Source organism: Schistocerca nitens, unplaced genomic scaffold (assembly GCF_023898315.1).
Source record: "Schistocerca nitens isolate TAMUIC-IGC-003100 unplaced genomic scaffold, iqSchNite1.1 HiC_scaffold_375, whole genome shotgun sequence".
Taxonomy (NCBI): domain Eukaryota; kingdom Metazoa; phylum Arthropoda; class Insecta; order Orthoptera; family Acrididae; genus Schistocerca; species Schistocerca nitens.
The window spans coordinates 254,656-269,062 of NW_026045909.1; the positions used below are offsets into that span (position 1 = coordinate 254,656).

General features: G+C 39.3%; 1 protein-coding gene across 1 annotated transcript in view; it reads right to left on the reverse strand.

Annotated features, from left to right (window-relative positions):
* Positions 1 to 14,407, reverse strand: part of LOC126229545 (nucleolar protein 11-like) — an 88,632-nt gene that overhangs the window by 9,323 nt on the left and 64,902 nt on the right. The window contains exons 6-7 of the mRNA XM_049942310.1: positions 13,600 to 13,957; positions 8,323 to 8,516 (exon numbers count right to left, since the gene is read on the reverse strand). Of these exons, the coding sequence (XP_049798267.1) occupies positions 8,323 to 8,516; positions 13,600 to 13,957 (552 nt within the window). The remainder of the gene's footprint in view (positions 1 to 8,322; positions 8,517 to 13,599; positions 13,958 to 14,407) is intronic.

Below are 14,407 nucleotides of genomic sequence, written 5' to 3' on the forward strand. Positions count from 1 at the left end.
AGATGGAGGCAAGTGGAAAGAGTCACCACAGTTCTAATGGAAACATTTTTTTAAAGACATATTCTTGGCTTTCAATTATTACAAACTGCCTGCATGTCAAATTTCAGTGCTGCTTAGAAACTGTTTGTTTCATGATTGACATAGCTCACTTAAAAGCCCATTTTCTCCGATTTTCAGTAAGCTTTCTTTTTTTTTCTAAAAAAATAATATTTCAGAAGTTATACATATGCAAAACTTTTCTGCCATAATTGTGTATTACAATTTTCTGTTTCCAAAACTGTATACTTTCACTTACTTAACCCGTCAGTTTGTTAATTATTCAAATTAGGAGACTTAACATTTTAGAGACTTCTTAGCGAACCTTGGGAATTCCCATGCACATTAAAACATCACTCTCATAAATGGTACCTATTATTTTTTATTTTCTAATTAAACAGCTATTGGTTAATCAATCTTACTTCACTGGCTACTGCACCATTGTCACTTTTACTTTCCTGTCTTTTATGTTAACATTTTATAATGGAATAGCTTAGTATTTTACCAGTCTGTTGTTTTATGTAAATGCATGTCTATAGGTAGGTGTTGCGCACATAGCTGTAGTTAGTCTCTAGGTGGTATTGAGCAACTACAGTCACTACGTCAGTATTTGGTAGTTAAAAATGTATGTGGTTTATGGGCATTCAACAGAGTGGTTACCATCAGTTAAATGTGTACTATATTTATCTGAATATAAGACAACCCCCCCATTTTTTTAAGAGGCTCCTTCAGAAATTTTTATTTCTAACATGTTCTGACTACTCAAAATTACAAACTGTTTTACCGATATAAAGTATCTGCCTAAAAAAGTTAGCATTATACCTATTCTAAACAAATGTAATTTATTGATTGTCTGCATTTTGATAACACAAGGAAAAAAAATAGGTCTACATCAATTTTTACCTTCGCCCTTTTCTAACTACAGTGTCCCGTGGTGGGATGGTGCATGCAGAAAAAAGGAAGGCACCCAGGGAACATTGCACAATGGAAGTTTATTTGACAGGAAAGCAGGCAAGAAAACATGAACAATGGAAAACAGAATCTCTATGAAATAAAGTAAGAGATTGTCCTGATCTAACAGAATAACTGCCACTCATTCAATAAAGTTCCAGGAAGGCACGAGAGAAAGCACACAGTCTGAGATCACAGATTACTCAGCTGCAGTCAGGTTCGGAATTGGTCATGATCAAAATTGTTGGTTGCACTGTCACTGGCTTGGTGCTATTGCATTGCATCAGTGACTCATCACAGTACTTGGATTCAGAGTTGAGTTCAGACTCAGCATCAGACTGCTGGAGAGCTGCAGGCAGCAGTCCTATAGAGGCCACCTGACATGTGGATGCCAGGAAGTGTTCAGCACAATGTAGCTTTGCAGATGTGACATAATGCCGCCTGTGTTTGGTGATTGTAGTGCCCTTGTTACCACAGCAGTTGTCACAGTGCAGTGGAGCTGCATCAGCTGCAAGAATCTGGCAGGGTGGCAGTCCACAGAACGATGGTATGTGGCATGTGTGCAGGGTCATCAGGCACCAGCTAGACAATGCATTCCTCTTCTTTTTGGAGAGAGATGGTGAAGCCATCTCAACATGTAGACAGCGACCACGGTAGAGGCAACAGCCACAGACACGGCACTTACTATCTAATTCAGTAATCTGTTGCATCCCTATTTTTAATCTCCATCATCATCATCATCATCTTCATCTTCATTTGTGAGCATACTGGAATTCCTACTCATCCTACAGTATGCCATCTTCTGAGCCATCCACAACATTGGCTACGCAGTACTTTCTAAGGATCCACTGACCCAGCATGGGTATTGAGAGTTTCTGTAACTTCCCGCCTTGAGCGAAGGCTTGATCTCCTTGACAAAGCCAATCATTGTAAAGCTGTCTGTCTATTCAAAACAACATCCATTACTTGAAGTTGTGAGGTAATACAGACAGGAATTATTACCTGGTCTGTGTTGTTATTTGCTAAGAGATCCTTAACTTGCTGGGTGAGATATCCCATCAACAAATCCAGCATCAAAATTTTCCTTCAATTAAGCAAAGAAGCCTGGTTTTCTCTTCCATACAATCTTCAAAAAATTTAACATCAAGTCTTGTCATGCATCCCTTTCCTTGGCATCTAAATATAAGTCCTGCTGGCAGTTTTTCTTTCTTCATTGTTTCCCTGCGAAGAATCATATGTGGGAAGCTTCCTCCCAACCGCTAGTGCCCTCAGCCTTCTCATTGCGAGAACTTCTGATAGGAACACTTAATGTCCTTCATGTTGACAGCAATATTTGACGCATATCCAAATAAACTGGTATCAGACTGGCCCATGTGGCTTAGCTAATAGTCATGCCGTTTTCTTAGATTGATGATCTGTATTACTCGATGGCTACGGTCACCTAGTCCCAGTTGCAGATTGGCTATCTAACAGCTTCCAGTACTTCACATAAATATGGGCTGAAGTTAAAAATTTAAAGTACTGGCATGATCTACTTCTTAAAGAGGATTAATCTTACATTAATGGTTTAGCATGATAAGTCAAATATTAATTCATAAAATCAAATATTAAACTTGGAAACTTTGTATATTCATCCAGTATTTGACAACGAGATCACTTAGTGACTTCGAACAACCTTTACACATAATTTCACACCTTTGCAAAACTTTTTCTCTTACACCATCCACAAAATACATTTTTGCTGTTCATGTAGTAAAACTTCAGCACCAATCATGACATTCTAATCTCTACTTCCTCACGACCAGCTCCATTCACAACACAATTTGCAAATGGTATACATATTCCACAGAATGTGCCTGCAAAATTATCACACCACATGTTACAAAGTTCAGGAAATATGACATCATAAACATGAGATCACAATTCTTCAAATAAGATCACAATTCTTCAAATAAAAAGATGGGGGGGGGGGGGGCGCATTTACTGGTATGAGGCTGATATGCAGTATGTTTTTCATCAAACTCTACGGGAAGTCACTGAGCTAGAGCTGTTCTGCATTGTAACATAAGCCCCACTCTCTTCACCATCCTCACTGATCAGCCAGTACTTGCTTTGAATTCCATAAAACATGCAGTCAGAAAATCCCTCTGTATCTCCAGTGCCATAACTGTTCAGCTTGGGATGGATGGGCTGGTCTTTCCTTAATTATTTCTAAATGGGCTTGAGAATACTAGCCAGTGCTCTAGGGTGAGTGATTTTTTCCTGACAGCTGATGTTTTACAACATCTGTTGGTAAGAAACTTCTGGAACTTCTTACAGCAAGGGGCACCTTTCAGGAGCACTTCTAGTGGGAGCAGAGCATGGCCAATGAAGAGGTCAGCATGCTGCTCCTGACTCTGACATGCTGAAAGGGTTACATATTAAAGAGTTCAGTGGTGCACTTTGGAACTCATGCAGGCATGTATCAGTCCTTTTGGGGGGAGGGGGTTGAGATAGCCCTCTGTGATGGAGCTTGTGTGTTTTAAAGTGGTTAACATTTTGCAGGTCAGGAGTTAGTGATCCTCCATAGTCAGCTAGGCGCTTTTCCTGTATGGAAAGCCTACAATGCATTTGAAAATGTGTACCTGTGCAAAAAGCATGAAATTCTGCTGAAGCACTTTCATGACTTTTGCAGCAAATATTGGGGTTTAGTGAGTGTGTACATGTTCAGTAGAAAGAAGCATCATAGCACAGTGTGGAGCCATTATCTAGCTGGAGATACTTTTGGATAAAAGGAAGAGACTTGGCTAGGTTTAACTGAATTACATTTGTTTCCTTGGAAATTTCAGCTTGGTATTTCTGTGATCTTTTCTGCTGATTTTGAACTAAACTCTTTGTTTTGCTGTGGTACAGGTTATTGGTGGAAATTGCTAGGAGGGAGTTAGAGGCAGTGTATGAACTGTTAGCACTGTACATACTCCAGTCCACTGAATGTACTGGTCCGTGACTGGCAGTACCGAAGATCGATTGACAATGACAAGGGATCATACTGTACCAACGTCTCTGTGCCGTTACTGCAGAGTATCCTGTTGCGCAAAGTACTTAGGCCACCAGTCGACCACCACAACTTTAATTAGGTACAGTTTCTTATTTTTAACTAGAGGTTAAGACTGCAGAACGCTATCTAATTGCAGGAGATTCCAGTTGGAGAGGAGCCTCTGATGATGACAAGAATTTAGCCCGCGCCGCAATCACACTGGCAATGAACTAATCGGACACGAACTCAGCCTTAGTACAATTAATATTGCAGCCACCTCAACCGCTGACCATGCAAACAGCCTGTCTGCCAAATAAGGGGAACATCACCCTGCCTAGACACGATGCCGAAATCGTACCAAGCCACAATAGAACTACGAATAATCACTTAACAATATTCACACACCAATGATTACTGAAGTTAAGCAATAGTGAATAAATGGGCCTATTTAATGAACCACTCTCGTTGTCTACGATACTGATCTTGTCAGAGCAACAAATTACTTTAATTTCAGTACCTGATTATCTAGCGTGATGATACATGCGACATCCAACTAGCAATTGTTACCTTTTGCAACGAGCTCACAACGCAGTAGATACTCTCTGACATAAACTCAGAACTATATTACTTCTTGTACTAAAATACCAATCTGTCTACCGTCTTTTAACGATTATTCTGTTTATGGACACTTCCATCACTACTGTTAGGAATTAAAACATTTTTAAGTCTCCCTTAAATATTTTTCCAACTCAACGCAGTGATAATATGTAAGTGATGAGACTTCGCATGTGTCACAGAATAACAAATCTTTGTTAGTAGCAAAATCTTTGGCCTTTCCGTAAATACTTCAATTAAACTTATTCCTCATTTAGAAAGCTTTTTCCCTTAATTGAAATCTTTTCTTTAATATTGAGAAGATCTACTTTCAGTAAATTATTTATAATTTCATTCTTTCAAGAACCTTTTACCAAGCACATTTAAAAACACCACATTATACGTGATATCGACTCCACTGTATCAATATCTCTGAATTACACTCGTTTATACTTCCGAAAATTCTATAGATATATTCACACTAGATACCAATTAAATAGACTAGAAGGTTTCCTTTAACCCCAATAAAATTGGATTTATTTTCCTTCTAGGTATCTCAACACACGTTGGTTATCACCAGTGAATGAGTGCCAGCAAATATATTATCAGTCCCCACAATATGGAAACAAGTAATAAAAAAAAAAAATCAAACAAAAATCCTAAATGTCACCGCCACTTTTCAACTAACCTTAAGCTACAATTTAAAAGCAAATCTTGACCTCTTCAGGCATTGACCACACGCGACCCGTTAAGTTTCCTAACATTTAAATCAGTCACTCGTCACCTTGATTAATCAAGTTTTGGTTTAGCTACGTGTAGCTCGTTAAATGGTTCCTTCAATTTACTATCGCTTGTCTACTCAGTGATACGTGCACTCCATCACTGTATAGTGAAATAGTTCATCGTTCTATGAGCCAATTCGCTGTCTGCTGCAAGCTAGTGGTCTTGAAAATACAACTACCAATGCATGTTCGAGGCTTCCCTTCTCGATACACACACGCACAAAAGAACTCAGTCATCCATTCCCTTACTACCTGCATGCAGCACCTATGTGATCCACACAATGTTAACACCTGAGCTCAAAAGGCTGTGAACACGTATTTACCTTCTTGGTAAATACATGTAATTAATTCACAGTTGCGAATATGGACAGCTATCAACTGTATAGTGGAACAATGGCAATGAAAATCCAGGCCGGACTGGAACTCAAACTTGGATTTCCCACTTATTCCAAATAGCTGGCTTACCTTTAGGCTATCTGCGAATGACTCATGGCAAGATACGTGGCTGACAACATACGGAATTTTGGGTCTGGTCATGAGTTGCGCTTGGATAGCCTAAGGGTAACGTGACCGCTCATGATAAGCACAAAATCCGGGTTCAAGTCCCAGTCCGGCATGGATTTTTATTGTCTTCGTTCCATTGTACAGCTGATGGTTGTCCATATTTGCAACTGTGAATTAATTTCATATATTTCAAAGCAACTGTGGTTGCTGCAGAGCCTGTTCCAGTAACATTGCATCATAATTTGGAATAACACTGACACTGTAATATCCCATTCTTAGTAAATGGTTACAACTCTAAATCAATTCACACAGCCAAGGAAACAAACAAATGAATGCAAGATGGGCAGGGAATCATCAAACTGCAGCCAGCACTGTGCTTACCCTATGTGAAGAATGTCTCTAACCAGACTGGTAAATAACTCTGTTGTGTTGGTGTCTAATCTGCCTTCAACAGCAACCACAAGATCCAGGATGTGTTAAGCTCCACCAAGGACAAGGTAGATGTTCTGCACACTGCAGATGTGTACAAGGTGGAATGGGAGTGTGGTGAAACCTGCAGGCCAGCAGCAACATACATACAGGAGCACAAGCACTATATGTGACTTGGGCAGCACAACGAATCTATAGAGGCTGAACGCCAGACAAATTGTGGCAGGGAAATAAAATTTAATGAAACCTGTGTACTTGCCAAGCACCCAGGGATGGTGCAATGCAACATCTGAGACACCACTGAAATATTGAAACATCCTTAACACACTAATAGAGAGGACCGAGTCAGGCTTGCCCCATCCTGGTTGCCAGCCATTAGAGACCAATAGGCCGCAAAAACAAAATGAAACATGAGTGTTACTATCAAGTAACTGCTGCTGCACACCCTACACCCAACAGGAGGAAAACATGGTTTCAAACCTCATTCGTTGATGACTACCAATATAGGACACACTGTAAGAAGTAACAGACAACAGCAGATTCTTACTCATTCCATCACAGTTCTTTCTTTCTATCTTTCGCTTGGGCCTTTTTCCCGCAACGACGCAGCATCGGCATGGTTAATCGTATTTGGCAAGGTTAATTTAAGGGGTGGCCAGATGCCCTTCCTGCCACCACCCCGTACCCCCGGGACGGAATCAATGTACCTGAACTGTCTGTCTTTAGTGTAATCCATGGAATAGTGCAAAAGTGTTCAGATGTCTGCGAGCCGGGTAACTGAGACGGGACATGGGGACCAGCCCAGTATTCACCTATGGGATGTGGAAAACTGCCTAAAAACCACACCCAGGCTAGCCGGCACACTGGCCTCCATCGTTAAGCTGCCGGGCGGATTCGAAACGGGACCGGTGCGCCTATCTGAGTCCAGGAAGCAGCGCATTACTGCTCTTGGCTAATCTGGTGGATACTCATTCCATCATAGTAACCTATTACAATACGTTTCTCTCTCCTTCCATCACAAGAGACTGCTTAAATCAATGTTTTTTAAAAATTATGGCCCAATGTCATCCTCAGTAAGCAGTCATAGCAAAATGTCAGTTACTCTGGACACAAAAATACACCAAGGAGGAGGGCACTGTAACCACGGCCAAAATGTTTGTTTCACCAGTAATACATTTTTAAAGTGTAATAAGGTAACATACCCAGAAAACTTTTATGTCAACTGATTCTGACCATGGAAGTCTTCGCAATTATAAAAAAAATTATTATTACTATGTGTAAATTGGTAGACAGAAATACAAGTCATTGGAACTGGAGGTGCCTTCATTCAACAGAAGAGGAAAACTGTTGTGTGAAGTGATAATACTGATGGAATAAGTAAAAAGAAGTAACACAAGTGACCAGGTCTAGAAAGACAAGCGACAGAAGAGGACAAGAGAGGTCAATAAGAGATGGCAACAACTGAAAATACGATAGTACAGGAATTTTTGTCATGCCACATGCAGGAGTTGGTAAGTCAGCTAACTGGTTTTAATATGTTATGCATTTCCTATAGCAAAATATGTGAATATGCACTGCCATCTTAGATTGCAAATGGGTGTCCTCCAACCTGTAAATACAGTTCTATTATAAAGATCTAGGGATTAGTTTCATGGCTCAAAACTGGATAATAACGGCAGTCTTTTGCATTTATTCTAACATACTTTACTGTCAGGGCTTTACAATGCAGACTGTTAATGGATTAATTAATTAGTCAATGGTGTACACTATCTGGATTTAACTAGCTGTGGATTGGAGTCTGTAGTCAGCATCTGAGCATTTTCTCCAGTAAAGATTAGAAAATTTCTGCTCGAACAATCAATGTGCATTTCATCTCAACATGATCACACTTAGACAAGTACTTAACCACTATGAAAATATTAATTCATCTTCCAATTTAACCTAATAAATTAATTTCAAGTTGTGACAACACAAAATTATACTAAATGAATGCATAACTGTGAACTTTACCATTCATTAAAAATGACGTGTCCCCATCAACAGCTGGCACACCAGAATCAAAAACTGTATCATTCGCTGACAGGCAGAATGATAATACTTGCACAAGGCCATCTTCTGGTAAGTCTGTGAGGTGTCTTAAGCACCATTCTAGGCTTTTAACATCTTTCTTCTGTATCAGATGAGGCAGAATTTCACAAAATATTCTGGAAACAAAATCAAACATTATGCTTAAACAACTCTGTTGTCCAGTGTAATGACAATGAGCAGAAAATTCTCTTTAACTTTTCATATCATGCAGTAGTATGAAACCAACAGCACTCCAGACATTAAAAATCAGAAATAAATCATAACAGCACAGGATTTACTGTAAAGTAGTACAACTATCAGCTTTTAGTCTATTACCCACTAATGAAGAGATTGTTTCAAAATAATGGAAACACTTGTACTTCACAACACTGCATGTTTGTGAAGCAATATCAATGATAACTGATGTTGTGTGACCAGCATTTGTTGTTGCACATGAAGAAGCAGATGTGCAGCATTGTAGGTAGTATATTACATAGGTGCCCTCACACCTGGACAGCTGTGTGAGGTACAACGGGAGATCTCTGACTTGTGCAGTAATACTTACAAGGGAAACTTCCCATTGCAACCCCGTCAGATTTAGTCTTAAGATGGCCCAGTGGATGGCCTGTCAAAAACTGAGCACAGATCAAGCATGAAAACAGGAAGAAGGTGTACTGAACTGTGAAAAAGGAAGCAAAATTGAAACACTGAACAGTCCAAGCCCAAGATGTGCAACATCTAGTGAATTCGAATAGCCGTGGCGTCATGGTTCTGTGGTCATGCTGTTGGACTGCAAGGCGGGAGATCCGTGTTCAAATCTCACTTGTGCCCCATTTTCTTCTTCTTCTTCTTCTCAAAATCGTGAACTGTCCATCTAGTCAGTGATGTGTCTGTTTACTGTATTCAAATTTGTGTCTGCATCGTGGTGTAACACCCATTTGCAACAGTGATGTGCAAGGAAGGGGCCTCCAGACGTATGTAGCTCCTATTTGTTCTACACAAGTACCGCAAGTTATGACTCCTACGTTCTATTTTGGAAGTTTTGGCTCTTGAATTCCTTTGTAACATAATTCACATCCGTATATTTGTTGTTTTTATTTCTGTGAGGGGTCTAGCGCGGTATCTCATCTGCTCTCACTTTTCATCACATTTACTTGCAACAGTAGTATATTCTTACAACATGACTATATTCTATAACCAATGCGTAGTACGACAATTACCAAGACTACAGAAGGAGAAGAGAAACAGCAATGACCGACAAAAACCTCATAATTTTGTGAAAACAAAAATGCATCAGGAAGGTCTGAACATAGATTTCCCACTTTGCAGTCCAACAACATGACCACACAACCACAACACTATGGTTCTTGGACTTTGATCAATGTTGTACATCTTAAGCTTGGATCATTTACTGTTTCTACTTTGCTTCTTTTCTCACAGTTCAGTACACCTTCTTCCTATTTCATGCTTGATCTGTGTTCCATTTTTGACGGGCTATCCAATGGGTTATTTCACCACTAAACCTGACGGAGGTGTGATGGGAAGTTTCCCTTGTCAGCACTGCCCATTAAGAGCAACAGTGTAAAATGTAAAGGTACCACAGGTGGCCTGTATCAATACACGGTTACAGTTTGACATAATATTCACATACAGACCATCAGGTATGGGCATATCCTGAGGCAGACAAATATGGGCCACAGCATTGGTAATAGCCCTTTGTACAGAACCATCCTAGACTTTACATGAAGTGGTTTAGCAATACTCTAAAAAACTAAAGCAATGTAGCTGGACAGGAATTTGAATACTGTTTCCTGCAAATAAGAGTTCAGAGCCTTAAGCATGCTACCTTCCAAGTCTCAGTGAGTAGAATCATTTAACTTTACAAGGATTGCCGAAAATAACTGTAGATGATATAAGATGAGGGTTTAGTACTAAACTGATGATTAGGTCATTTGGAATGGAGCAGAGCCTCAGGCTGCATATATTGGAACAGTAATTCAACCATGACCTCTCCAACAGAACCATCCCTGTATTCAGCTTAAGTGATTTAGGGAAAACACAGAAAACCTAAACCTGAGTGGTCAACAGTGACTGGAATCCTATTCATCCTGAATGCAAACATTGCACACTTCACTCAGTAATGAGATTATGTGAAATCTGTCAGCATCAGCAGTAATGACTTCCTGCAAATGACATCTGACATATGCCTTAGAAGCTGAACTACTGCAATAAGACAGTGATCTCAAAATTTGTGATTCCCAGTAGAATATAACAACAACATACATGTGACATTGGAACAACACATATAACAATCACTGGAAGAAAAAAATTTTGTCTCTTTTTTCCTCAAACATCTTTGAACACAGTTGCACCATCCTCAGTGGATATTCTGTATTTAATCATGTTCCATTTGGACTTACAATGTTTATGAGGTATCCTCATTACTGTCATCCTCAGCTCTTTAGAATTACTGCAGCTCCTCTACAGCCTTTTCCTTTTTTCCCATGGCTGATGAGTAGTGACTAGTACCTAAATATCTATGCAGTTACTCCCTTCCACATTTGTTTTTCATTACATATATTTCTGTGTTAACTGAGTTTCTTCAGATGGAGAACACAGTAACATTTCATACTGCGTTGTTTTTTAAAAATTACAAACAATGAGCTTTTTGATAATTTAAAAAATGGCCACTTTCCATTCATAACAGGCACCAAAGAGCTTCTGCAAATGACAGACTGTAACAATAATATCATCATCCCAGTAACACCTTATACATTGACTGTACTGAAAGTCAAAAGCAACACACTGTTATGAATATTACTTTTTATTTTTTAGACAACTAATGTATACCACTCTAAACTATAAAGTTTTCATTCAATTTTCAATACTATCTCCATTTCACTGCATACATTTTTCCCATTCTTTTCCAAGTCTGTAAATTCCTTTGCAATAGAAGTCATTTCTGGCTACTCAAAGATAGTCATGCACTGCTTTCTTGAAGTCCTCCAGTGTCTCACAGCACTGGATATGCTGGTGTTCTTTCACAAAACCAAAAAGATGGTAGACTGCCATGCTATGGCTGCAGGGTGGAGAAGACAAATGCTCGAATTCCTAATTTTCTCCACAGTGACATAAGCAGTGTGTTGCCAAACATCGTGCTGCTGGACAATCTTCTTCCCAAGGTTTCATTGTGGAATATTTAGATGTGTCTGGATGTAAAGAACAGCATTTATGGTTTGTCTAGTCAAACAGCCAGAATGTAATCTTCTGCATCCCAGAAGACTGCCCATAACTTTCCCAGCAGATCACACTGTCCTTGCTCTCTTTGCAGATGGTGAATCCTCGTGGTGCCATTCTGTACTTTGTCACTTTGTTTCAGGTTCACAACAATGGAATCAGGTTTCATCACCTGTCTCAATGTTCATCACAAAATCATCTCCTACATTTCAAAATCTCCTCAGAACACACTGGGTGAAAGTTTGTATCTGAGATTTCCAGTCTTCAGTCAGTAGAAGTAGGATTCACGTGGTAGAAACTTCTTGATAAACCAAAGTTTCAAATTTTCTTAAATTGCAATCTCACTCACAGTGACGTAACTAATTAGATAATGAACTCATCAACTCTTTTACTGTTGTCTACTGTGAAGGCAGTTCAAGGATGACTGCTATAGGTCTCATATATTATGATTTTGTTCCTGTCTTTGAGATGTTTCACCTAACCCCTAATCCTGCTGGCACATAAGAGCATGTCTCCAAAACCACACCGAACTCTGGGATGAATATGAGCTGAAGATTTTTCTTCTTTAACAGGGAATTCAATGGCAGCACACAGTAGGAATGAAACACAGATCAGCTGTTTTGTAAAGATAGCCTGTAGCCAAAAGATAGAAGTTAATACTATCATTACTTTGCCAACACTTAGTGCAAATTTTGTAAATGGCATAACTATAATTAAACATGTTGGGAACTCTACTACACAGTAAATGGTTACTCGTACTCCTTCCATTATTTGGAATATACTACTACTACTACTACTACTACTACTACTACTACTACTACTAATAATAATAATAATAATAATAATAATAATAATAATAATATCATGATGTTAAAACACGTCTTTACACAGTTAAATATCACAATGAAATACAAATATTATATTACAACACTTTTGATTAATGCTTTAAAAAAATCAAGCATATTTTATGTTGCATCAGGATCACAAAAGACTTCTTCCTTAACAATTTCGTATGCTATTGTACAATACTAGGACAGTGATATAATGCCACCCAAACCTTTCACACTACAAACACCAACTCGTACAGCCTTTTCAAGGTCATCGTTTAAAATAATCTACATCAATGTGAAAACTGTACCACCACCTAAAGAGAAACTGCAACGAAACCTATGCACTCAACATGTCGCAATTCTGCTGTACAAGTAGCAAATAGAAGTAGTGAAATTCATCAAACAACATCATATGCAATGCTCCAAGATATTGAAAGACCTCACCATAAACATCCATCTTTGTCTGACCTGATTTTCCGATTCTATTCAAGGCCTCCACAGAAGATTTCTCTTATATCAGGGAAATGGACAGATTTGTTTGTTTTGATGAAACTATACTTCTCAGCGTCAGGAGCATAATCCAGAATTTAAGGGCATATAAACGAACTGATGGATCATTTTACATAGGTTCATTTATGTGAGCTGCTTGCAGCAACATTCTTGCAAGTATTGAAAGATGATACAGGAACAAAGTTGTTTTAAGTAACAAAAGCTGAAAGTCACCAAATTTCAAAGACTGAAAAGTGGGTCAGTGTGAATATTCAATATGGCTCTGTTACTTATGTTAAACAAGTTATCGTCATTGCCCCTTTTGATCGACATCATATACTTCTATGCCACAGAAAATAATCATTCTGACACATGATGTAGTAAACTATTCACGAAAAATCTCAACAGGTGCACAACAATGTATACTCTAGGAGATTAAGTAATGACTGACATTTTGGGAAAACATTTTGACTTTTATTATTGAATCACAAACAGTTCTACAGTAGAGAACACTGGTGCTAGCTAGTCTAATTGGAGACCTTAATTTCCTTCCCATGTTTCACACAAATACAACTGGCAATAAGTAACCAATAAAAATAATCACTGACTATGTATATCATTTCAGATATTATCAGAAAAATGCACAGCATCCTGTACAACTTACAGTGCCTGTGGCCAGCCATCTGATGCAACACCTTCCAGCCTTTCACGAATGTGATTTGGTGCCGTGGAGAAGATATTCTGTGCTGAACCCACACTGGAGCCAGTATCACTGGTAGTGCCCCAGTCAGCCACAATAGCTGGCCGCAATCCAGCTTCAGAAAGAAGAGGCCGTGAAGTGCCTAGTAGGGCAGCGAGGCGTTCATCACCTATGTGAAATGGCACTACCACCAGGCTAAGGCCAACAGGGAGAAGCAGTGCCGACTGCACACGCCACACCTGTGGCCGCGGGCTGAAGAGTTTGAAGTGCAGTCTTGATTTTACCAGTCGGAACTGCAAATTCAGCACCAGCATAAAGGCACCTAATGAAAATAAGAACAACAAGCACCAAAATTCAGTGCATAGCAATGGTGATGTACATTTGTTCAGTTTTCCCCCCCTAACTGGGCGAACTGAAATAGTGCATGTCCCAAAAAATATCCAATAGTGAATCGTATAATGCTAACAAAAACCTTAAGGTTGTAAAACAGCTAACATCAACCTGGAAAAGTTTGCATTCTTCTCCTTCAGGTCTTATTTTGTATATCTGTGTGTGTGTGTGTGTGTGTCAGAGAGAGAGGGAGGGGGGGGGGAGAGAAGAGAGAGGGAGAGAAGAGAGAGAGAGAGAGAGAGAGAGAGAGAGAGAGAGAGAGAGAGAGAGAGTACTCTGCTGTAATGATACTGATAGTTCAATACAACATCTCTGGAACAATGATAGCAACTTTTTTACTGATTCTGGCTCTGTCTAAGGTTTGGCAGAACCCAACCTCTGC